We start from the raw sequence: 26,303 nt of genomic DNA, 5'->3' as shown, positions 1-26,303 counted from the left end.
TAACCCCCATCTTTAAATAATCTTGAGAGTAGCAAGACAACAGGAACTACTGTAGTACATGGCCTGTGGGAGGACAGAGTTACTGAAACAAGGAGGAAAGGCCTCAGTCCTCCTCACTCCTACAGTGTGATCTGTAGACCTCTACTTTAAGGCACTATTACAAAATAATTACTTTTGTATTTAAACCTAATCATAAATGTAAGTCCTTTATTAAAGTCCAGGAATCTTCCAAAATAAAACAAAGCAGCAAACTGTTACTGACCTGTAAGAGGAAGCATACAATGACTGAACAGTACATTTTGAAACAGAAAACTGGCACTTTTCAGAATATTTTGAACTGACATTGACACTTCACAGCATACCTAGAAAGTCCATTTCAGTAAGCCATAAAGTTTGCCTGCCAAGCTACACAAAAAAAATTACTTTAAATTACAATTCTAGGTTGTTTCTTACTACTAGCTTAAAATTATAATAGCAGATTATACTGATTAATTATTTATTTTAGATTGTGTTACCTATCCAATCGCTTGTCAATCTTTCTAAGAATGTAGGATTACTAATAAAGGGATCTAGCAAAAGAGGTCCCATGTTCATTGATTTTTAAAAACAAATAATTTTTTAAAAATAATTCATACTGCTTGATACATGTCAACAGACTATCCCAGACGACAGAATGCTACTCACCATTTTCATCACGTAATCTACACCATCCATGTACGTTTGAGTTTCCTTTGTTGAAAGAGATCTTTTTTCTACTTAATGACATCTGTTGAAGGGATTCCATCATCTGATTTTTAGTTATTCCAAAACTTAAAAAGGAATCACCTATGCACACCTGAATTTATGTAGCTTCACCTTTCCATTATGTAGATTAATTTTTATCAAAATAGCTATGCACTAAAATAAACCCATAAAAATATTTAAATAAAATAATTTAATTTAAAGCTTTTATTTGTAAATTTTATTACATTTGTTTCTAATACAGTTGATAGTTTTTTATGTTATTTTTTTCTATTGAAACAGGATCTTACTACACACAAAAAAAATCCCTTCTAGGCTGAATTCACAATATGTTTTGGCATTTTTAAAAACTTTTGCAAGGTCCAAGAATTTTCTTCAAAACAATGGATATCTTGCTCTAAAAATTTAGGATTATCTTGCTCCGCTAATTTAAGAAAGGCCATTGCACATTCACTATTTAATTTATATTTCTCAATGATATTTTATATTATACAATATACCTGATATTCAAATAATGTGATCTTGAGCTTGTCAGCAATTTTGATTCTAAAAGATAGCCCATTGTAATGTATAACTAAAAAAATCAATTTTAATGACTGCTGATGAGATTAGCTCTCCAAACCTCAAAAGGCCTTATTGTAACCAGTTATTTCTTAGCACTAGCTAAATAAAACCTCATTCACCCATATACTTGATTTTACACTGACACACGTTACTTCATCATTATTCAGTGACCTGTAGCTTATAATGATATTGGAGGAAAACTTGTGTGCTGTTGACTAAACTCATGAGAAACTTTAGCCACAAAATAGCAATTAGTTTTCCTTGAAGAGAGGTCTTTAGTGGGTCAACAAGATAACAGCAAGTGCACCAAGACATATTTTAAGAACTAGGATTTCTATTCAGCAATATTCTTATCAATGACACAACAAATGCACATTAATCCCTTTTCTGAGTCACTTCTTATAAGGTCAGTACTAGCAGATGTTCACAGGAAAGTCTATACTTTCACTTCATATGCATAATTTAAGCCTTTTTGCATTCATGTGAAGTACACTTGGCTTTTCCCATTGCTATCTTGAGACTAAGGAGTGCTTGTTTTTAGAACATAAAATTAATGTTCTGTTGCCTACACTGAGATTCAAAGCTAAGGTAAGGTTTTCAAAATCATAGATTATGATGACAAAAAATTATTAACCTTTCCTCCCTCTCCTCATCCCTCCCTCCCTCAAAAAGGATCACCTACACTTATATATGTACTTAACTCTTACTGAAGAAAGCAAAAATATGGTAACGTGATAAATTGCTGCCTTTGCTTGTTCTACAGAAAAAAAAAACAATATGAGAAAACAATAACACTTTGTGTCCTCCTAATGAATTGCAGTGAATTAATGTGATATTCTTTGTAGGACAATTGATGATAAACTTACTGGCTGTTCTATGTGCCTGCCACTGTAATTTAGTATTCATTAATATACACTTAAATTAGAGTGCTGTTAAACAAAATACAGTCTGTGCAGTTGCAAACATTTTTCAACTGTCACATCAAATCTTATTACAGAGTTGCTCAGCTGGAGTCTTAAAGCAATGATCTTCCCATCGCCTTCCATATCACAGGGCAGTGCAGGTGCTGGTATCTAACATTGTTTCTAGTCCTCTAAGATACACTTTGTCCTCAAGAAAAGTAACATTAACTATATACAGAGACATGGAAGAACAGAACAAAAAAATTATCCTACCTTTATACTTAATCCAAATCCTCCTACAGTCTGTCTTCTAATTGTTACTGTTCTTTCCTGGGGAAAAACAAAATAAAAAATCAAGTTCTGTTAGATTTAATGTTTTCTGCTGTAATCTACATCTAACATCTACATTCACACTTTGGTAAGTTGTTTCTGTGCTTCCATCCTACATCGATTTTTCTTTTTTTAATAAACTTGTGAGCTCCTGAATGCAAAAATCCCATGAAACACATGCTGCAGAGATAAAAGACAAAGTCTGGAGGAAAAGCAGAGCTCTGTCTCAGACAAGAAATCATTTGTTCAATTCACACCATACTAACAAGCACTGCAGTGCAATAAGGATAGAACTGTAGAGTTTGACAGTCAGCGCACAACACATGCATCTCAGAGATCTTAACCTTGACTACTCCTAAACTGGTCCCGTATGCAGACTGAGCACTACATGCACTACAACTGCACTCCTGGAGCACATTTTCCAATTTACTTTCATCCTAAAGGAATACAGCTTGTGTACTCCAAGACCACTCAGTGATGTGAACCAAAGCATGATAACTGCACATGATCCAGAAATTAATTTCAAAGCACAGTCCTAATCCAAATTAAAAAACTAATACAAACACAGCAACTGTTGACCTCAGAGCTGTAGTTTAAAAATAATAACCAGTGATTTAAAGGGTGTTATTACAGACAGGAAATACATAAAGCAGCCCATTTTTTTTCCTTTTATTGGTCGACCTAAAATTTGTTCTGTAAAAGCTGTAGGCTCATATCTGTCTTAGGTATGAACATTTACAAAAAGGACTTATTTTTTTCTAGTCTGTCTCATTGACTTCATTCCCAAAGATAATTTAGAACTAGTTAATTTGGTTAGCTGTAAAAAATCTTACTAGCAGACATACCATAGATCCAGGAACAAATATATGGAATATACAGATTTTTGATGCCCTCTACATGTGGTCTAGATTTTATACTAATTACATTATATATATTGCATAGCATAAGTCTGCATATATATTTTATCTATATATGCTCACAAATTTCAGCACAATCAGCACACATAGATTGCCAGTGTCAGTCAGATTTGAATATTTCTCTCATCAGAAACATACCAGTGACAGAGAGGATAAAATATCCAGAGTTATTATTTCCTCCTTACTTCATAAAAAGAAAGGAAAAAAAAAAAAAAAAAAGAAAGGATTTAGGGCTACCACATAAGAGTTTTGGAAAACTGATATTGCTGAATTTGGGGGAATATCCTGTTGCCTTCTTTCTTTTTCATATTTGTGACAAATATGAACTGTGTAACTGCAGAAAGAGCAAGCATAAAGTAGTTTAATGTTTTGGATGGCAAGACAAAATGGATTGCCTGAAACGAGACTTTCAATTTTTTTATTTAGGCTAATGCTTGTAACTGTTTAATCCAAGAAAGAGGTATGTAATTTTGTTGTAAATGGCCAAACTTTTCATTCTTTTTTTTTTTTTTTAAACATTTGAAATGCATGAAAAAAAAAAATACCCTTATGTTTGTAACCCACAAATGAATGGGTAGCATGGCAATAGAGGAATATATGGCTATCCTGTTTCATTCATGTGCTTCTGCACTGTTCGGAGGGACCAGAAGAGACTTCTTGGCTTTCAACTCACACGTTATAGGAAGGAACTTTCATAATAAAGTTCCCAGAAACTGGGAAACTTCAGGCCACAAACTGTACTTAGAAAACTTTATGTCTGCCAGGAGGTTTCAGCCGCAGATAACGCTGCAGACAATATATTCAGGATAAATCAATATAGGCCAGAGTCTGCTGTGTGGTCTAAGCTGGGTTTACAGAAATAAACATGAAACACTCAGCTGCGGCTCCCCTGGCAGCTGTATTTTGCCTGTTAACTCCACCTCATTTCCAGCTCCAGCTTGTGTTGAACATCTAGTTAAGAAAAGAAGCTTGACTTGGACATTCTAGTCAATACATTCTAGCATTTTTGTTATACATGGTCAAATCAAATAGAAAATACTTGTGTTACCTAAGCAGATGTTGAAAAATAGCAACCTTTTAATAAACTGGCTTCATAGTATCACATTAACCATGAATGGAATAAAGAATATCACACTGTAAAATTAAATTTCAAATGAAGTAGCGTGCTCAGTGAAAAACATAACTATTCATTTAAATTTAGAGTTCATGATATGTCAGTAGTCACTGTAAAGTTGAAATAGTGGCATCCGAATATATTCTAAGCTGGAGCTATGCTTTTAAAAAGCATAACAGAAAGCTGTCCTGCAGAATATTTCTATCCTTGTTGGTTTTTTTTCCTTATAGCACAACAGACACAAATGCCCATGTAAAAGAGTCAATAAAATATTCTTTCCGGTTTTCATTCAAGTGAAGGCAGAGTCAAGCCAGACCTAAAAACACCTGATGTGGAGTCTTTTGTGACTTTACCAGTGCTGTCTGACATAAAACTAGAAACATTTTACACCAGTGTTCAGCATTACTTTTTAAGAGAAAGAAATGCATGCTTCACAAATACTTCGTTAGCATAGCAGATTACTAAATAGACAAAACTGTATAAAAGTAAGCAAAAGTAATGGAAAAATTTCAAGCAACTATAATTTTCCAGCACAACATAATTTATCAGATAATTTAACGGTATTTTTTCTAGATTCTTTTCTATCTCCAGTGAGAGTAGATGTTAAACATTTCAGGTCTGGACTCTTACTAACTGAATTGAACTTTAAAAACATACTGCAAACTAGATCCATTCGAGTGATGTGTTACTTATAATGAAAGCATTGCATTGTGTTTAATCTAGGCTAACTCAACACGCTTCCCAATCTTACAATAAAGTGTTATTTTGGTGTATCTTAAGTATAAAGACTTACATATTCTTCTCAGCATGATAACTAACAATTACAAACATATACTCAATTAACAATTTTCAAAACTACAAATCAGAATTACATACGAGTTCTATATTTCATTGGTGAACCACCAATAATCCCCTAGTCTGCCACTACAAACCTCACATAAAGAGCATAATGAAAAAGCTTTTCTAGAACTGTCAGGAGCATCACACATTTCATACACCAGAATTTTGGCTTAGGATCAGGCTCCAGCTCTCATCAGCTCCTCTTTTTCTACCCAAAAGTTTAGAAGAAAAATGATAGGACTCATCTGGCCACAGTTAAGCCTAATCAGTAAAGAAATATAAATACATTAAATCCAGGTGAGTTAAAATAGGTGCCCAAGTTGGGTGATAATCATCTTCATCACCTGTGGCCTCCATTGAGTATACAGTCAGGATATCAAATTCAACTTTGGAAGGATGAATCCCTCCCTTTAGAGTTGCAAAGTAACTTGAATAAGTATTGTGATGGTAGATACCAGCTTTGAAATTTTTGCCAGAAAACTTATCTGAGTAAGTTTTCCTTTGTGACTTGCATGACTTACATGTCCTTTTTGTATGTGACTCACTAAAAAACCAAACCAAGCTTCATGTTTAGTGCTATCCTCAACCAAAGTGACCTGAATAAATCTTGCCTGAAAAGTACTATATTGTAATGTAATATAATATTTTAATGTAATTATTAATGCCATAAAGAAGTTTGACCAGCAAACTGAAGCTAATTATTTTGTTCTGATGCCTGTAATTAGCATTTCAAATGAACAATAACAATAATTAAATGCTTTTCACTGGTCTAATATCTTTAAGTTCTTAAAATGCTTTACAACTATTCATTAATAAAATATGGTGACAGCTCTGAAAGGCAACATGTTTTGTACCAGTAAAGAAGTGCTCTAAGTATCCTGATTGACCTTTTATGTTGTTCCAGGTTAAAGATAGTGCTGCTTATTGATTCCAACTATCTGCTTAAAATAAAACCTAACTAAAAATCTGTGTCACCTGTAGAATTGTCTACTAACATTTTACTTAGTTTTGCTTTCCCCTCTATTTGCACAGGGTAGTATTCTATGATTTAATTTACAATGGTTTTGCAAATTCCAAAAGCAACTTCATCTCCAGGTTTACAAAATAAAACTTGATTCTGATGAAAAGCAACTTAGTTCAATAACAAAACTATGTAGCATGTCCTGTGAGCTTGTAATTCCATTATCACATTTGTTATCTACATTACACCAAAGAGAGGGAAAGTTAAAGCTCCTAGGATCTTTAAATGCAAGATTCAGAGCAGTATCTTAGAAGCTGCTTCCTAGAACAGAACAAAAGGAGTTGTTATTTTACTGAAAAACTCAAAGCTGCTGCCAAGCTGTCAGCATTCTCCATGCTTCTAACTCAGAAAATTCCTCATCCACACATATGTTCATTCACTGGAAAGGAGAGCTAAGAGTTTTGCCAAAAAAAAAATTCTTCCTCAGAGCTACGCAGTGAAACAGAAGCAAGGGCTTTTAGGCTTTCATTAAAGAGGTATTAAAATTTCTCCTTAAAATTCATATGATTTTCTTGAGATCACGAACGTCAGCTTAAATGAGATTAGAATTGAAGAATGACAATGTGAGCACAGAGCAACAGTAAATAGTCAGGAAGGAAAACACAAAATCCTATGTAATCATTACCTATTCACATTTAGTCCAGAGTTAATATTATTTTTAGCAGTTAATTCTTAAGGCACAGTAAGGATTCAAATATTTCATACTGACTGATACGTGATGCAAAAGAAAGTTTAAAATTGCTCAACTACTCTTAACAATCATGATTAATTAGTAATACTTTCAAATTATTTATTCTGTATAACATAAACCAGTAATCTAATGTGATCAAATAATCTGTCTCTGTGAAAGCAGTCAGGTAACAGGTGGACAAAACAATGAAGAAACTTCAAAACTCTTCATGAAACTGAGTTAACAGCATGTGAAACTTCAATATTCCATTACTCAACCTTTTTACTAGGATATAAATATTACATTTTCAGTTTGGGACACTGATGTGTCTGGTTAGTCATCTTACAAGAGTAGAGGTATGAAGAATTAATTTGTCTAGGTTCAGACACAAAACAAGACCTCTCTTTTCACGGTGGGCAGAACAGACACCAAGGTACTATACATACAGAAGAACATGGAGAAAAGCTGAATGGGTGCAGAAGAAAACAGTAGGTGGGAAAAGAGGAATAGGCATGGAGAGGAATCTACAGTAGCACAGTGACATGGAAAAATGTAGGGGAAAAAAGAGAAAAATGTTAGAATATAATTTTAAAAAATGTAATAATGAAATATGAAGATATAATCAGTACTTTGGCAGCAACTTGACAACCTGACAACATTTGATGCCATACTATCTTCAAGGCCATGCTGTCATGTAGTTTATCAAGTATTAGTAATCCCACTACATTTTGAAATAAGAAAATGTTGTAAGAATTTTTGTTTTTTAATTATTTCATACATTATCCAGAAGGGAGCTTTTATATCCTCTTTTTGGTAATGCTTTGCTCTTTCTTACTGGCATTTCTTCAACAGTGGCATTAATTGACATGAGCAGTCAAACTTTACACTCATTCTGAGTGTAAAGGACACAGGACACAGGTCAGTCACATTTCCAATTTGAGTTAATATTGTTAACATGGTTTGCCAGCAGACTTGCTCATCTGCTAACAACTTCCATCGTGTGACATTTGAAGCTTGTCTCATTTCAGTTCTTTGTGCAACTGGAGAAGGTCGGCAGTAAGGGATGGAAGGAGAAAGCCTGGTCAGTTGGAATTCCCCCTTCCTCTGCAGCCATGCTGGAGACCGAGGACGGTAAATGCAGCTGTGTTGTGCAGACTGTTAACATTGACTGGAACGAGAAAGAGCACTCAACCCTTCGCTTGTTCTCCCTTCAAAATGTTCCCAGTCCTACAGCATATGCCTAAAAGCAGAAACATTCACCTAAATATCTACTTATAAAAATTCTGCTCCTAGGGTTTATTTATTTCAAAAGTACTGCATTTCTTAGTATAGAAATAAGAGAAGAAACCACAAACCCAAACTCAGTATGGATCTGAATTCCCACTAGACTTGGTAATGAACACTCTGTAGTTCTGTGATACCTCTACTTTCCAGCTACAGCCTCACACCATACACTGCCATTGATCAACGCTTCGGCTTCTTCAAGTTTTTTCTGGTTTGCAGTATTTTTCTTTTTTTGTGGGGGGAAAAATATCCTTCCAATAAGAAAAAGTTATTCTGCTCTTTCAAATTTGACATTATAAATGACAGTCCTGTGTTTGAACCTTAGTAGATTGCTACGCTTTCTATTTTTAAGTAGCTGCAAAAAAAAATAAGTTCACTTAGGTTGTCCCTAAATAGTCATATTTACATCTGTCAGTCCTAGGTTGTCACTTAAAAGCTGTCCAGATTGGCAGGGAAAAAAAAAGTTACCACCATCTGATAGATATTTGACGACTTCTGTGAAAAAATGGATTCACTCCACTGAATAGCTGACAGATACCAACATAATAAAAAAAAAATCACCATTCTTACTGTTAGCTTTGTGAAGATAATAAAAACAGGAAGTGCTTGAAAGGTGACCTATCTGTTCACATATTTGCAGTTCTCTTCAGGACAGGGACTTCCACTTTGGCACCATTCATACTATTCATTTACACACCAGAATCAAAATAGTCAATAAATACAGAAATAAATACAATACAGAAAATAAATCATACCCATATGTTTACTATTTTAAGCTTTTCACTTTCTTCTTCATTTATTTTTCTACTCATTAATATTCCTGATCTTAATTTAACTTGTTTTACCTACACCAAAATATATGGAAAGAAAATTTGAAACTCTCAAAAGAGAATCATCCAATGTAATAGATATAAAATTCACTCTCCAAAACTCTAAAATGTGCAAGCAAGGGAAAGGTAATAACTTCATCTGACTGCTCAGGCAAGTCACAGTTAAGTGATAAGTTCTGAATTTAAATTTATACTTAAAAATTAATAATACCTTTATCATTTAAATTTTAAAAAATCAAGAAAAACATTCTACTGTGCAAAGTTTATAAGTTGAAAAACTATCTCTAATGCAACTTATTTTTTTGTAATATTATATGGGCTTTGTACAGGATTACAAATCTTTCAACACAGTTGATCTTACAATAGCAAAAGGACAACTTTAAAAGAGAGATATAATATGTTCTTATCTTTACAAGAGAAAGGAGAATGATAGTGTGATTAATAATGCAGAAATCAGCTTTGGCTACAGTTCAACAATTTCAATCAATGTTGCTTTCTGACCTTGGAAAAGGTGTTTATTGATGAAGTTTTTTCTCTATCAAAAACCCAATTACAGTCCATAGGTTACTTTCAGATACATGTGTATTAACCTCATTTAAATCTTTGGACAAATGCCGTACTACTCTGAGAGCTGCTGCTCTATAAATTCACATAAATGTGCTTTGACTTTTTGTTGGTATTGAAATTATGAATGATCTTCACTTCGATCTCCCAAAAAGATCCTTAATTTTTAAAAATGCTAAAAAAAATTATTAATGTTTAATTACATAACACATACCTACACAGCAGCATAGAATTACATTACTCGAAAGAAATGAAGATCATCTGTATGCTATCACCAGGTGAGTTAGCACTATTTTGGAAAATCTATGATTCTTTAACAGAACTTTTAAGAAAATTACATAAAAATGCAAACTGTCCTGGTAGATGAACTTAGAAATTTGCCAGCTGCTCACAGTTTATTTTCAGTCTTTTAGAAAAACAGTAGCTAATTCAAATCATCCATCTTGTCAGATGGTACATTGTCATATCCTTGGTCTATGGATCTCACATGCAGATACACTCTATTAGAAAAACTTCTGAGTATGACTAGCCATGAAATAAATTCTATTAAAAGAAGAAAAATATCGTTCCCTAGACCAATGAACTACTTTTCAGGATAAAATCCAATAGTCCTTTTACTTTAATTTCAGGTGTTAATGAAAGGTGATAGAAATCGTGAGTATTAAATCTAAAATAAAAATTTTGACTCTGGGATTGCTAAGATTAAGTATTTTCCTAGGAATAAATCTACTGAAGAGTCATATTTTAGATCAGGCATGCCTTATCACTCCCCTCCCATCATAATTTTGAGCAAGGTCAATATTAGGCTATCCTTGTGTCATGGATTTAGCTGGGGTAGAGTTAATATTATTCACTGCAGCTGGTATAGTGCTGTGTTTTGGACTTAGTATGAAAATAGTGTTGATAACACACTGTTTTAGTTGTCACTAAGTAGTGCTTGTACTAGTCAAGGACTCTTCCAGCTTCCCATGCTCTGCTGGGTGCCCAAGAAGCCGGGAGGGGAGGGGGCACAGCTAAGAGAGCGGACTCAAACTGACGAAAGGGATATTCCATATCATGTGACGTCATGCCCAGTGTATTAACTGGGGGGGGGGGGTCTGGCCGGAGGGAGCAGTGATTGCAGCTCAGGGACTAGTGGCGTTGGCCAGCAGGTGGTGAGCGGTTGCAGAATTTGTGGGTTTTGGGTTGTTTTTTTTTCTCTATTTCATCAGATTTCATTTCTCTCATTATTTTCTTTTCAATTGTATTATCATTATTATTATCATAATTAGTATTATTATCATTACCATTATTATTTTATTTTCATTATTAAACTGTTCTTATCGTAACCCATGAGTCTTCTTGCTTTTGCTCTTCTATTTCTCTCCCCCATCCCACTGGGGTGGGGGCAGTGAGCGAGAAGATGTGTGGTGCTTAGCTGCTGACTGGGGCTAAACAACAACAACTTGTTAGTCCAGGCTATTGACGTATACATCTAAAAAGACTGGGAGTTGCCTTATTGCACATTGTCACCTGGAACACCATACAGCAAATTTCTGTGAGTATAATTTCATGTAATTCAAGAACTATGTTTAAAAGGAAATATAAAATAAAGATCTTCTATACTTTTGCCATCAATATTGATGAAGTTCCTACATGGTTTAATTCAGCTGTTTTCAGGGCATTTCTTTTTCAGATAAAAAGAGTAAAAATCTTAACTGTTCTTTACCACAATAAACTGTCATGGAGATTTATGACAATTATAATTATAAGAAACCTGTCTGTTAGCAATACCACAATTAAGAAAAAGTATTTTCTGAGGGTCCAGTACTTTAGGGGAGAAAAAACTGTTCCTGACCTAACAGTCACAGGTCTTATCTTCCAATTTTCCCACAGAGACTCATGGATATCTTCAGACGCAAGCTACTCCAACTCAGGCATACACTTCCCATACTATAATGTCTCTCTATAGGGAAGGATTTAATTTGGATTAGTAAAGACACTGCCTTCTAGACTTTGAGTTTCACAGAAGTGTTCTCAACTCACTTTTGGACATTCACACCACAGTTCAAATCGACATCAGATATCCACTAGCAGCATAATGCAGAACCCACTACGTTTCTATCTCTTGGAAAGTAAGTCTTTCTTGTTGCACACAGAGAGAAATCTCTGTAATACTTATTGATGCAACTGATGCTCAAATTTAGATCTAATCACAATTTTTTGAACAATCTTTGAGGCTTTATGGAATTCCTACAGGTACAATTGCTGCAGGACCCTCACTAACACTATCATTTTGTTCAGCCTACTAACAGATGCTTTCTTTTTTAGTGTTTAACACTGTTTGTATTGCTTATGATCTTTTATGCATTTTAGTTTCTTACTCCAATCTGTATACAATGAAAGAAGAAACAAGGTTCCTTTGCACCTCTTAGTTTTGAGAAACTAGAACTGCTTTCCACCAAAAAGGAAGTGTTCTAAATTAAGAACTAGGTCCTTATCCCAAGTACTCACACTAAGAAGCACCTCATTCCTAAGGAGCCATTGATTTCATTTAGATTATTCTGCAGGATGCAGATCAGGATACCGCTGGAACGTTAAGTGCCTGTTAAAAGTCTGCCCCACACAGAGAAGCATGCAAATTGATTCAGACCCAACAAACAGAAGAGATACTGTTCTGAACTAGAAACATAGTAATAGCCTTTCGTTCCTTAGCAGTGCAGAAGTGATTAAGTAAAACCTTATAATTAAATTATATGAATAATATTAAAACAGATTTTAAAAACCTTTTACTGTGGCTACTTGTCTGTAAAATTTAACAACACTATTGTTCCTCAGTTACAAATTTTATTTTTATTCTGTAGAGTTTATTCTGTGAGGCATTTTAGAAAATAAAAGAAACAAAAAAGAAATCTAATAAGAAAAAATGCAAAAAAAAGGAAGCCTGTGGGACTTGTCTGATCATGCTATACAGTCAAAGCACATGATTCCAGATGATTTAAATGACCTGTGACAAAAGGATAGTTAACTGTCTGTGAAATGCCAGTTATCCTTAGTTGGAATGAACCTACTGATACAAGAGCTAGTCTTAATCCCAGAGGAAATCAGGGTAAAGTGCCCGAAAGTCACCAGCCTAACAATGACACTTCCAAGAGAAAAGAAACTCCCCATCACCACACTAATATCAGTCAAGGAGTTATGCATTCAATATGCAGATAAGATAGGGAAGTGCAATTGGTGAAGCAAATCAGCCACTATTTTCTACAATGCTGTTGCAAAGCTAAAGAGGGCAAAACTGTTAAAGCCTTGCTGTGAAATGGGAAGGAAAAAAAGAGAAGCATTTCATGAAGACATTTAAATAACAAGTTCAGTGAAGTAATAGATGCTACAGCACAGTAATGAAAGTCGTATTTTTGAGTGATAAAATCTTCTAATAAATAATGCCAGAATGGGGTTAGCGGAGCAATGGTGCCACAGTGTGTGTTGCTAATTGAACAACTGTAGCCTGAGCTTGAACTCATAATTTCTTTCTATCCAGGCAGCTACATGTCATATATTATGGAATAGTAGAATCTGATTGGTAAAAGTAGCATGTCTATTCCATATAAAGCACACAGACTTGTATTAGTAAATTGTATTTGTACAGCATGAAACTGTCAAAAGCTAATGCCAGATTTGTCATGCAAATAAACCCAGCCTGTACAGAGACAGTGTAGGCAGTGTGTTCCTCTTGTTTCAGAGAAAAACTCAGAACCATTCAGTTCGAGATGTTCACAACAGTGAGATGGATTCTCCTATACATGTTCCATTGGTCTTCCACGCTGTTAGCACCGCTAACATTCTACCAATTTACTTCTGTTTTCTGCTTTGTATTTTTTTATTATACTTGTATTTAGAGATACAGGGATGTGGCAACAGCAGCAATTAATTAATAAAACAGACAGACATAATAGCAGTCACGTAACATTTGCATAAACAGATATTACACTATTATGCTTCACAAGATTTAATGTGAAATCTTATGATAATTTTATTTAGCTCAAAGGGAGAGCAGAATGCTTATGATACTTTTCCACGAATCTTAAAAATATCTCTACAAAATATAATTACAGTATCTATAAAAGTGTCTACAAAATGAATAACAAGTGGTTTCTATTATTTTTTTAGCTATCTTCTACAATTAAATAAAAACTTAGCATTACAATAGTTCCAAAACCTACAATATTATTCTATATAACATTTTATAGATCTTCCAAATAACTGTCTGCAAAGCTCAGCTTCCTATCCACAAAATTCAATACGATGGTTAAATAAGAAATCTGACACATCACGTTAAAACAGTAACACATGAATCACACTGTTACACTGTTTCAGCTGTAAGTCCATCTTTATTAACATGATGTGCTGGTAAAACTAGTGATCCTCGCAGCATGGACTGGCAGCACGCTTGAAGTCTGGTGTGGTCTACCATATGAAGCAACCAAAGCAACAGAGGATAGCAGATAATTCCTCTACCAGCAAAGCCCTGCGATAACAGTTACCCATCAACTGTCTTATCAGCTCCACAGACAATACTCAGATATGTAAGTACAGTGAGGTATCTGTATTCACTGCAAAAATCACTGCTTGTGTCATTCCTGTCACATTGAGTGATATTATTCCAATATTCAAGGGTTGAGTGGAGAGAAACAATACTGTAGTCATGCATGTAGCTTATTCATTATCTTATGGATGCTCCTTAGATGAGTATTGCTAAGATTTACTCTCAAAAGATGAGATATTAAAATACACTTAGTGTTAACAGTATAAAATGAAATATCAAACTGTGGGAATAAATGCATACATATGCATGCGTGTGCATGCGCACACATACACACAGAGTATTTTTGCTTTGTATAAAGTACAGCTTAAAGAAAAAATAAAAACTACTTACACCAGAATAGAAAGGCTCACCAGACACACAGATCACATCCTGCTCCTGAATCATCAAAATATCTTTGGCTAAGTGCAGTCGCACTTTGAAAGGCTCCTGGTTACCATCCTGCAGCAAACAAATCCCTGTCTTTGTCTTCAAAGGAAGGAATAAAGAAAAAAAGTTTTCTCAGTTAGCAATTTGCATTGCTAGAAGCAGTATTTTGAAACAGAATAGCTGAGAGACAGGTATAGTTACCGTAAATACCGCAACAAATATCCAAAACTATTACCAGTGATTACTGTATTTATTTACTGTGCTCAGACTACAAGAGAAAAATGGTTAAAGTAGCAACTAGAGAAGGCAGATTTTGCAATAATAATGTTCTGTTCTGCCCATGATGAATCTGTGAAACTCTTTACAAATTGCTCCTGAGCAGCTGTGCTCTTACTTTCCATCTTTGTATTACATGATGACACCTCACTTGGACACGAAATAAAAGCTGACGTTCCATACATTACATGAATTTTGAAACAGAAATACATACAATAACACCTCCAAACTATTCATATGTGAGCAGTGACAGCCTACATGAACCTGCGTGGCTTTTCCTGATCTGTAAGCACAACACTGACTTATGTTTTTATGCTCCTTTTCAGATGAGGATGCTGAAGAATCAGAGAAAAGAGAACAAAGAATGCAACTCCTCCTAGTAACTTACTCCTTGCTCCACTTCTGTGTTTTACATTTATGGTTAGAGATCAGGAATTCTGTAGGATTCTTCAGTACACAATAAGTGACTCTCCAACAATTTAACAGTTCCTTTGTGGTAGTACCTGTTAGTGCTACTTTTTTGGGCATTATACATAAGAGGTTTGAGCAGTCAAAAAGTCTGTACGTGTAAGCACCTGCAGTATTTAACTGTTTTTCCCTGAAGGCTGTGTTGAAAGTAGAACTCTTTATAACACTTCATAAATTGGCAAAAGTCATGTTGGTAGAGCATTTTTGGTATGAGAAATTTGCTTACAAACAATCTAAAAATTCAGCCTTACAACAAGTAGTTTACCAGTATTAGATACCTATAACTATTGGCATAGATACTGATATGCATGTATGCACATATGTATCTCAGAAGAAAATTCATATAGAAAAATCTTGGACTCATCAGTGTCAATAATAAAACTTCCATTGTTTTCATTCAGGTCAGATTTCAATCCACTGTATGGAAAAAGTTGGCTTGACAGGAGATCAAGGAAACAAAAGTCTTACTGTGAACTTTAACTGCCAGGGTTGACCTGGCTGAATCTGAGGGCTCTGTCTCAGACAAGAGTTTAAAAGAGGATACGGAAGATCTCCCCATAATGTGCAGATTCCTTACATCCATAGCATGGAGAGAACAAACACAAATATGGAACTGACAGTAGGTCACTGGCAGAAGAAAGGTTTAAATTGCTCTCAAGAGGCTTTAAAAGAGGTGGAAAGGTTGAGTACAACCTTTAAATACCTCTATATAATGTTCTTCACTGACAAACTGTTCCGTCACTTTTGCTCCATGCTCAGCACTCAACCTTTGGAAATTGTTTTCCCTTGGACAGAAGTAGCAAATGTGTATAACAGCCATAGCTTTGAACGTGGCTCTGACGTTTCCATTCTTTTTAAACTAAGTAAGAAGAAGAAAAAATGAAGAGTTCCATGCACCGAATTCACACTGAGGTCGGTGGAAGTTGTGGTCGGAAGACATCATACAGCCTTGTTCTAATATTTAAGTGTCTTTTTTGTTAAACAGGATGAGGTAGAAACTGATTGACATGGACATACAAATCAAATAAATGGATCATGAATGGAGTTAGTTTTTCAGTATCACTGAAAACTTCCCTCTTATACCATACATAAAATGTTACAATATTAAAATAAAGAGAATGTATAGTAGTTGAATTCCCCTGGTCCTCTCCTTACAACTTCTGCTTTACAGACTAAGACGACTTCTTTTGCCATGGAGTTGTGAGGTAAGCAGTAAGTGACATTAGAAGTTGAACAAATCAATCTGTAAATAACTATGGTCAAATAAAAGGGGCTAGTCTACAAACATCTACCACTTATAAAATGCCTTTCTCCCACAGAAAACTTTGCAAACATGCCTTTCCTCCTCCCTGGTTAACTGGTAATAGAATAATTTCTGCCTCTGATACACTGGTTATAGTAACTCAGCCTTGCTTGATTGCACATTTCTGATTTGGTCAATAACCCTACAAAATCTACAAAGAGTCTTTCTGGAAAAGCTGAGGGGCTTCTTTGTGGGAATTAGAGGCTCATAACCATAGCAGACACAATTAGCCATTAGAATAAAATTAAAATTCAAGTTGGTCTCTAAATGCATGTGGGCTGAGCTTATTCAGTCTGAACAAGGAAATGAAGCTTGGGAACAGCAAAATATTTTGGCCCTTGGAAAGATTGATCACACACACTCAGGGATCTTATTTACATCAAACACTCTAAAATGTAATGAACCACTTTACTGTGGCTGGGCTTTGTGAAAGCTGGTTTATGATACAGTTCAAAATTAAATCTTCAATTATACTACCTCCTTCCCTCTCCTACCTGGAAGCAGCATTAACAACCATGTAAAGGAGAAGAATTTAGTTCAGTTTCATTAGATAAGCTCAAGAGAAGTCCTTGAGAATGAATACTGGAATTTAATTATTTCATTATGATTCATTTTTGCCTGCTGAAATTTCTTTTTTCTTCTCTCCCCTGCCCCCTTCAAAGCATCCAGTAAACTGAATCAAATAAAGATATGAGCTCCTGCATCCTTATCCAGAGCTGGAACTTAGGGAAGACGTCCTGTATATATGCTTTCATGTAAATTACTGCACACATCAACATTTTTCACCCATGTGGCCCCAGTAAAATAATCCTGGTTTGAGAAAGATCATCTGTCTAGCCTATACCCCAGCCATGTCTGACATTTGAAGAGCTTAGATGATGTGCATATGTGTGTGGATGAGGTGTGGGGGTGTGGGGTTGTGGCTGATGTTAGCTTTTGTTCCCACTACTAATTTTTAAGAGATTTCATGACAGGGTGTGCTAAAATTTTCCTTTCAAGCTTTCTACATTTAACTGGCTGAGGGCTCTGCCCTTCCCCTGACCTACAGCAATAAAACAGCATACGGCACATCAGCCAAGCTACTGTAACTGTCAGTGTGAGGTCATGCAAGGCATCCCCTTCTGCTCAGATGTATGATAAACTGCGTCACCTTATTGCGGACATGGACAGGGAAGCATAGTTCAGCTGATAAGAGTTTGTTATGCCAATACACCTTCACTGCATGTTTGAGCCAAAATTGCCAGGAACATTGCCCTGCTTATGTTTATACCATCCTACTTTCTTCATCCTATCTATAGATTTTGGCACCTCTGTAAAGAGGGTAAGAAAACCGAGTGTTTGAAGTTGCACATGTTTATGAAGAGGATGAGATAGGCTAAGGAATGAATATGGAAGCAATATACAGTGGCGAAAGAATGAGTTTCCATATGGGAGAGGAGTCAGCGACCTCAGGCAAAAGCAGCGATGAAGGAAGGTAGCGGTACCTAGAGTGACAGACAGCGAATGATGCACCTGCACAGTACTGCCTCTGTCACCTCATTCTACTCCCTTTTAAGCTGAGTTAGACATGAACATTGATGTAGCAAGAGCTGATGTCCTTGGCAGGAGTTTAGAAACTGCTTACTGTTCCTGAACTAATATAACTACAAGAGGGGCTGAAAACTTATCCTTCTGCTTTGCCACACCAGTCTGTGTTGAACTTTCTGCTTCAGATCACTACCAGAGCGCAGTATAGGTTGGCAGAGCCCTCAAGGCAGACTGCTTCTACACAAGAATATGGTCACACTCAGATCATTATTATCAACAAGGCAGGGAAAAAAGGCCGTTTAAATTTTTTTTTTCCATTATACCCTGACTTACAGCCCATTGTCCATATTAGTTGTGCATAAGATCTGGCCCTAATAACTTTCCTAAAAGGAATTTAGAAAGGCTTACATATTATAAACAGCTTGGTGCAATATATGTGGCCTTCAGAAATATTTAAGAATTAATTTCAGAGGAGACAGACAGTCTCCTACTGTAGAAAACTACAGTTTTTATATTTATGCTAGCAGCAGAGTCTTGACCAAACTTAAACCAAAATTAATACTGTATGAGAAACACCTTTAAAGTTACCTATTCATTTCAAAGTAAATTTCCTACAAGACTTCCAACATAAATATTTTTTAATTTATCTGGTCTAAATAAGGCAACTTTCAGGTTTTCTAGTGCGGATTCTTGGTTTTTTTTTTTACATTTCCCCTATTTGTTGTTTTTCTTGTCATTTATGATAAGAAAGAAATAGTTCTAAATCTTTTCCTGTGTTTTGTTCTTGAGGAGACTTATTCAGTATTTCAGGCAACTTTAAATACTTTTCATTAGTTTTCAGGACAAGACTATACGTTTTGGTTTATGCTATTTTATCTATTCCTTTTGCCATACATTAATAAACCAATTTGGTTAGCTTTGCTTCTTCTAGTTTCACATCAGCAGAAAGACTTCAACAGATATCCCAGCATAGTTTAGTCCATAAACCAGTGGAAGAGAGGAAGAAAAAAAATATCTGAACACATTTTCTGTGCAAGGTGGACTGGATTTTTAGTTTCTGCTTTGGGTCGTATGTCCTAAAATAAATTAAACCTCCACAATTTAGTTTTAAGCCCTGATGTTCATTCCTACCATCAAGAATCCAATGCCAGTAAGGAGAATGGGTTGCAGGAACTGCCTTAAATATGTACATAGCTCATTTCAGATTAATTTCTACACTATTGGATGCTTATTTGAACTGAGACTGATGTCTGAGTATTTGGATATATGCCTGTTACTGCTTTATAATCCCAAGCATAATAGTTAAAAGGGAAATGGAATCAGAGGTATAAGGTGGTATGGCAATGAGTACAAGAGGTAGGAATATGTGTCAGAACCACATAAAGGATGTTTTTTAAATGGTCCAGCTACTCATTCTGTGGAGGTGTTGGTAGCCTAAGTGAAAAGCACTTAAATTGTCAAAAATTGGAATGCAACCCAGATACACAGGGATGTGTTCAACTTGTCATGCAGAGCCTCTTCCAACCAGATACCAATATTTTCCAATCCAAAGGACAGCAAGTCCATTCCTGCACATGAGTTTTACACTCCAACCTGAAAGACCCGCAGGAAAATGTTGAATTTGGACTTAATCTTCTTTTTCTTTCATTTGCCAGGTAAATATTTGGCTATGGCATTCTTCATAAATTATTTTCTCAAATGAATAAAGTCTACAGAGAATTTCCTTGTTTTGTACAGTCTGATTAACTCAATATGTAACTTAGACATTTGGAAAAAAATATATTATTTTATATATATGTATATGAGTTTCTTACTGAACAAAGGTATTTTGTAAGAGCAAAAACTTTCATTTTCTGAAACTATAAGGAAACAAGTTTTGATGACTTAATTGCCAATGAGTTTACTGGGACTAGATTATATCATTACAGTTGAGCCCAAGGGATAAGATAACACAAAATTGAAGGCTATTGTGAGAACATGCATGTTTCTTCAACTTTAGTTCACCTATAACATGACATTCTCACAGGCATTGTAAATTGCCAGCCATTTTCCATCTTCTGATTTTGGGATTAAATTATGAGTTGAAGTTGGATTTAAAAAAACCCCTACAGACCCAAGGTATGAGAAATCCCATCATTGCCATTTGATAGCATTTATAAACAAAGGAAATAACCAGCTTAGGTTGAAATGTGTAAATCAGAAAATGGCGTAAAGGTGACAAGAAGAAGTCTGAAATAGTATACGCAAGATTTATGAAGGAAAGTCACGAGGAAGTTAATACACTGCTTAAAAATTAAAACACATTCTGTGGCAGGCAAAAAAACTCCAGCAAGACAGATGTTGAAACAGAGGTCACTAGACATGTGAACAACAGAATGTATCAAATTATAAAGTTTGTGAAGTCTAAAAGAATATTCGTAGTATCCACAAAGCAGAGTACAAACTAACAGTTTACCAATTCAAACTAATCCATCAAAGAAACAATGGACAGTACTGTAAAAAGAGATTAATAGATTATAAGTGTGAGAATGAATGGGATATTTACTAATTTAAATAAGTTAGAACTTATATTAGGAAAAAAAAAGCCCAGCTAATAGAAGTAAAGAATAAGATTTCAAAAGTTAGAAAGTTAGGAAAGTTAGAAAGCTGTTCATGCAGTTTGTTCATAAAGTACATGGAATATATCAACTTAAAAAAAAAAAAAGTATCTAAATGGAAAGTGTTCTAATGTATTCTAACCATCCCAAGCCTTCAGTTTCATCAGAAGGGTACTTTTACTGCAGAGGACAGTATTATGTCAGAGACTGAGGTTATCTTCCAAGAGATGGTTTTCAGAATACAGAATAAGGTCAAGTGAGTACAGGGGAGTGTTTAAAGAACCCAGTGACTCTATGATTTATGCTTTTGTAAAGTTCAGAAAGGCTAAAAGAGAAGCTGGATAGTCTTACGGTTTGGAAATTGTTGAATAAGTGCAAGAACCAGTACAATGGATATATTTGCCGATAAGTGAGGGAAAAGATCACGGGATCCAGAATATTTAAATATGAACCAATGGAAAATTTCTCACAACTAGCAAATGGAGAAGCCACAAGAAAAAAATAACTATAAATTTCCCATCATCAGATACCAGGTAGTTTCCCTTAGAAAACATGTGTGTATGTGTGTAAGACCTCATCTTTTTGTAGTGCCATTTGACTTGCCTAACACAGAAGGTATTTTTTTTCAGAATAGAACTACTTTAAGATGCCTTGAAAGGCACCACAGCCTACACATAAGATGCTTAGGGGAGAAAATAATCATTAGGATCGTAGGAATCATGTTGAGATTGACACCAAACTGTACCTGTCTACATATAAGTGTTTAAGCTCTCATTATAATCAATGCTTATTATAGGCAATAAAGTGTAGAAAGCAATTCAGTTGATCAGCAAGTTTTGGGAGAACTGCTCACTGGGCTCCACCGACTGTACTATTCAGATCTGCAGTAGGAATTTAGTCACAAAGTGCGTGTGGAGGTACTACCATTTGAGTGTCCAAATCTCAATCCAAATCCCACTGGCAGTAGCACTAGAAAAAATAAGGGATGCATGAAAGCATCAGTACTATGAAAGTACTAAGGTTCCCTCAGAGACTTCCAATGCACTAGAGCAGCAGTTATTTAGAATGAAAAGAATAGTTTAAGGAAAAAAAAGACTACTTCATGGACACTATGAAAAATGTGCTTTAGCCTCAGTGCATCTATGTGGAATATATTTTTTTTATGTTACTTGAAACTCAGTTCAAACCATTTACTGGCATTAGCAAGGACGGGGATGGAAGTACCAATGACAGTCTGAGCCCCACTCATCGTTTTGGGAGAGCAATCTCAGTTCTTCTACAGTGGTGGTGGTTACAGCACTGGAGGGTGGGAAAAGAAGGGCAAAAAGATATTCAGAAGAAAGGAAACAGATAGGGGAAGAGAGGAAGATCAAATAGCCAAGATGCTTCATGGCAACTTTTATTGCCATTTTCAAAAACTGCCTCGTAACTATTTAGGCACAGAAGACCAGAGATTATTTTCCACAGATACCTAGTATGATTGAGTATTTGATAACATTAGGGGATGGAGGGGAAAGAAGGCTGAAAGTTGTAAAGTTACTGACTCGGTAATCAATTAAACAAAAGTACATGGAACAAAGTCCAAAGCTACTTTATGTTTCATGTCAGTAATTGAAATAAATAAAATAACACCAAATAATACCAAAATGTTGCTAGTGTCACTTTCATAAGACGCTTGAGTACTAGATGAGGTTTTGGTGACAAGTCTGGCAAATTTGAAGGTATTAAGAAAACTGCATTAAAAGCAATAGCTGAAAGGTATATATTGGTAATTGAAATACCTGACAGAATGGATGATATCTCATACTGATCTTAAGTGAACAATCATATTAGGTAATTACTTAATACTTGGATGGTGCAATTCAAAGAACAGTGTCCACATCAGTGGAGAAACAAAAATGAACCTTCTGGAAGCCAAGAAGTAGATAAGAACCACAACTGTTAGGTTACGTGACAGAATCTTGTCTGCACGCTCACAAGGCAGCACGGACAGACTATAGCAAATAGGGGAAGTCCAAATGACACCCTGCCCAGTTCCATCACAGGGGACATCAGCCTATTGAAGGCCTATCATCACAAGTCCATGAAAACAAAATGCCCTTAACAACTTGCTTTAAATTTTGGTCAGCCCTGAAGTGGTCAGGCTGTTGGACTAGATGATCATTGTAGGTCCCTTCCAACTGAAAATATTCTATTCTAAAAGCCAAACCCCAAAACTAACAAGAGTGCTTTTTTTCCAGGCAAACAAACTGTGATATACTCTGTTATAGAATACAGACTGTGTATGGATCTTCTGAGGTATTAAAGCCTGATACATAGCATCCTGGACAACCACCACAGTACTTTTTCCCAAAGGCAAGTTTCACTTTAATATTAATTTTGACCCTACTACTCTTTCAGAATCCTGTCATGGTTTAATGTTCTTTAGCATGTTTATTTTCTCTTCCCCCCTAATTTATACCAATTGCTTCTCAGGTCAAAATTGGTTTTACCTGCATTTAGTTCTTGGTTTTAGTGCTGTTCCCATCCCTCCACTTCTATTTTTTCATGGGATCATGGTCACACTTAAAGATATGGCCAGTTTTCTTGTTCCCAGTCATAACTTCCTAAACAATGTTTGTGATTGTCAGTGCATGGGTAATTGTCTAAATTTTTTAATCATAATAATGCATTGACATCATTATGTAATTTGGTGTAAATGGTTCTCACTGTGTCTCAATTGCTGAAGTTGTGAAAACAGATTAAAACATTTTGTTAATAGGCAGTCATTGAGTAAATAAGATGCCCTTTTAAATGTCTACAAATACATTTCATTTGCTTTCTTTAAGGCAAAGTTAGTAGGAACACAGAAAGCAAAGCACTTCCCCTATCTCAGTGATGGGGGACTGAGGTACTTTGCATTGACATTACAAAACTACACCTATTTTAAGCAAAAATAACTCTTATCAAGGCAGAGTGGAATTGCTTTTCATTTTAGTCAACTTCACAGCTCCCCCTCTCTCCCCACCCACCTGCTTCCCATACTTCTACATTTCCCCTTTGATTTTGCTGAACAGTGCTATACAGATTTCTGGCTCCATTGATGTTTTACTTCATGTACAGGCTTTCAGATATAAACACTTCACTAAAACGCAAAGCTAACACAAATCAGCTACCTGCACCTACATTGTGCCTAAAGAGGTAAATTGGAATGGACAGAAGTGAGGGCTAGTGACAAATACATCTGGGGAAATTCTTTCATCTTCTACTACAAAGTCTGTCTGCCACCATAAAGCAATCAGCTGAATAACTTATATCTGGTTATATAATTCCTCTCATTTCTGAAAAAAAGGGTACAAAAGGGATTTTGCATATAAAAAGCATTAAAAGTTCATTGATTTTTGATTCTACTGTTGTTTGAAAAGAAAAAATATCTGATCCTACCTCTTCACAGGCGGTCCTGAAATCCATGTGCTATGACACAGCAAGTGATATTTGTCTAAAATGGAAAGAAAGATTTCATTAGAATGAAAAAGATATTGCAAAACATAAAAGTTACCTGTCTGAGCTCAGCAATTGCACTTCCTTTTGTTAGGTGCAGTTATAGTCATTGCTTAAAAAGAGAAATGATCAAAGTTGCATCAGGATTAGGAAGAGTATGGTGTTACAAATTGTTCCTCGTTTTTATAAAGTACACAACCTGGTTTCACTGAGTATAAGCAAAGGAATGCTTATGTTCCCTCAACCTCCCCCCTTCTGTGGGTTGTTCAAACTTACTTTTCTTACTGCAGGTGTAAATTTCTTTTTTTGTGTTTTCTTTTTTTTTCCCCAAAAGTAAGAGTGTACTGGAAGTATACCGGGGAGAACTAATTGTTGCTCTTCAGAAAACCCTGTTTCTCCTAAAAGGCTGTTGTTTTTTCTTTTCTCCCCTAATTAAAAACTGTCATGCATCAATACCTTTTGTCTCACATTTTATTAACATACACAATCTCTCCAAGGAAGCCAGTGTCATTTAAGTGTGCATACTTTCCAGAAATATTTATGAGCTAAAAAACCCAAATGTTAGAAAAGCCAGGAATATGTGCAAGTGCTGGCAAAATGTCACACCAAATCCTGTGATTATTACTTTGCCTGGCCTTTACCTAAAGTGTATTCACCTCAATGCACATTTATGCATTCATTTATTTATGAGATAAAGCCACTGGAACAGGCTGTTATCAGAGGATAACAAGTGTGTTCTGTTGCTGGTTCTGCAATAGAAATACTCATGCATCAGCCAATAACATTTCCAGGATACATTTCCTGTGCAAAACATTCATTTCATTCAATGGCTGCAGAAACAAAACCTGTAACAAAATCCTCTCCACCAAGCATTTTATTGCTATTCTGTGCTAATTATGTGCTTGCAATTATTTGTATAAATATAGTACTCAAAGTTCCAACAAAAAATTTGCCCCATTAGGCTAAGTTTAAAATCAAATAAAAAAGCTGTACCTCACATAGTACAAAAACTAAAAAATAAGTCCTAATAATAATAATAAAACCTCTTAATCTCTTAATTAAGTCTTGTAATTTGTCGTGCTGCCCTAGATGCAGTTTTATTAAACCTAAGCCAATGCACACATATGAGGTTAATGTTCTGTATTTACTGAGCTCTGCCTGGTTCACAGCCTGCGCTCTAGACTAATTTCTAGCAGAGCTAGCCTAGGCTGGCTAGGTTACAATGCAGGAATTTAAAAGGGACCCATCATCATTCGTTTCTTATCAGCTTTACAAGTGCATCAAGATCCAATAAAGATCTATATGTGTAGTTCTGCTTTCAAAGTGCTCATAACAAACAAGGTTACTGTTACAATCTTGCAGCCTTTTCTCTCCGGTGGGACAGTCATTGTGCAATGAAGTATGTTTCCTTGTAATTTTTATTGAACTCTTTTTCCAAGTGCCGAGTAAACTGAAGCGGGAAAAAAAGGCTTTGCTCACCTTAGCAAAGTATTCTGGGGACTTTTTTGCCTTCCGGAACTATAAACTTAAGGTATCTTTAAAATATAAACTGAAGTACTGCACAGTGTTCTCCTTTCTCAGGCCCTGATTGAGTCAGGTCAGTAACTCCTACAGCAGTCAAAGGTGTATTAACTTATGTTATGTTCTGCCTTATTAATAAAACTTCTGCAAAGTTTGGGTTTGGGCAACTTTGGTTCCACAGTCAATGACAATTCTTCTTTGGTTCTTTTTTAGCTACTCTTTGATCTAAATCCTATCTAATCCAGGTGATTTCCACAACTCAGTATTACTCCATTTTCTTTTTAGTTGTTTTCATGTATTACACATTTATTTACTTATTTCAGAAATATTTGTATTACCACGTGGAAGAAAAGCCAAGAACAATTAGGCTTCCCAGCATCATAGCTTATTTTATATATAGCTCCTG

At 35.4% G+C, this 26,303-nt stretch overlaps 1 protein-coding gene across 3 annotated transcripts in view; it reads right to left on the bottom strand.

The window, feature by feature from the left end:
• Positions 1-26,303, bottom strand: part of SNTG1 (syntrophin gamma 1) — a 352,865-nt gene that overhangs the window by 138,677 nt on the left and 187,885 nt on the right. For all 3 annotated transcript variants that reach the window (XM_075085000.1, XM_075084999.1, XM_075085001.1), the window contains 3 exons: positions 24,320-24,374; positions 14,690-14,824; positions 2,481-2,537 (listed from right to left, as the gene is read on the bottom strand). In XM_075085000.1, the coding sequence (XP_074941101.1) occupies positions 2,481-2,537; positions 14,690-14,824; positions 24,320-24,346 (219 nt within the window). In that variant the 5' untranslated portion in view covers positions 24,347-24,374. The remainder of the gene's footprint in view (positions 1-2,480; positions 2,538-14,689; positions 14,825-24,319; positions 24,375-26,303) is intronic.

The sequence above is a fragment of the Phalacrocorax aristotelis genome, chromosome 2 (assembly GCF_949628215.1).
Source record: "Phalacrocorax aristotelis chromosome 2, bGulAri2.1, whole genome shotgun sequence".
NCBI classification, from domain to species: domain Eukaryota; kingdom Metazoa; phylum Chordata; class Aves; order Suliformes; family Phalacrocoracidae; genus Phalacrocorax; species Phalacrocorax aristotelis.
This window is presented reverse-complemented; position numbering and strand designations above follow the sequence as displayed.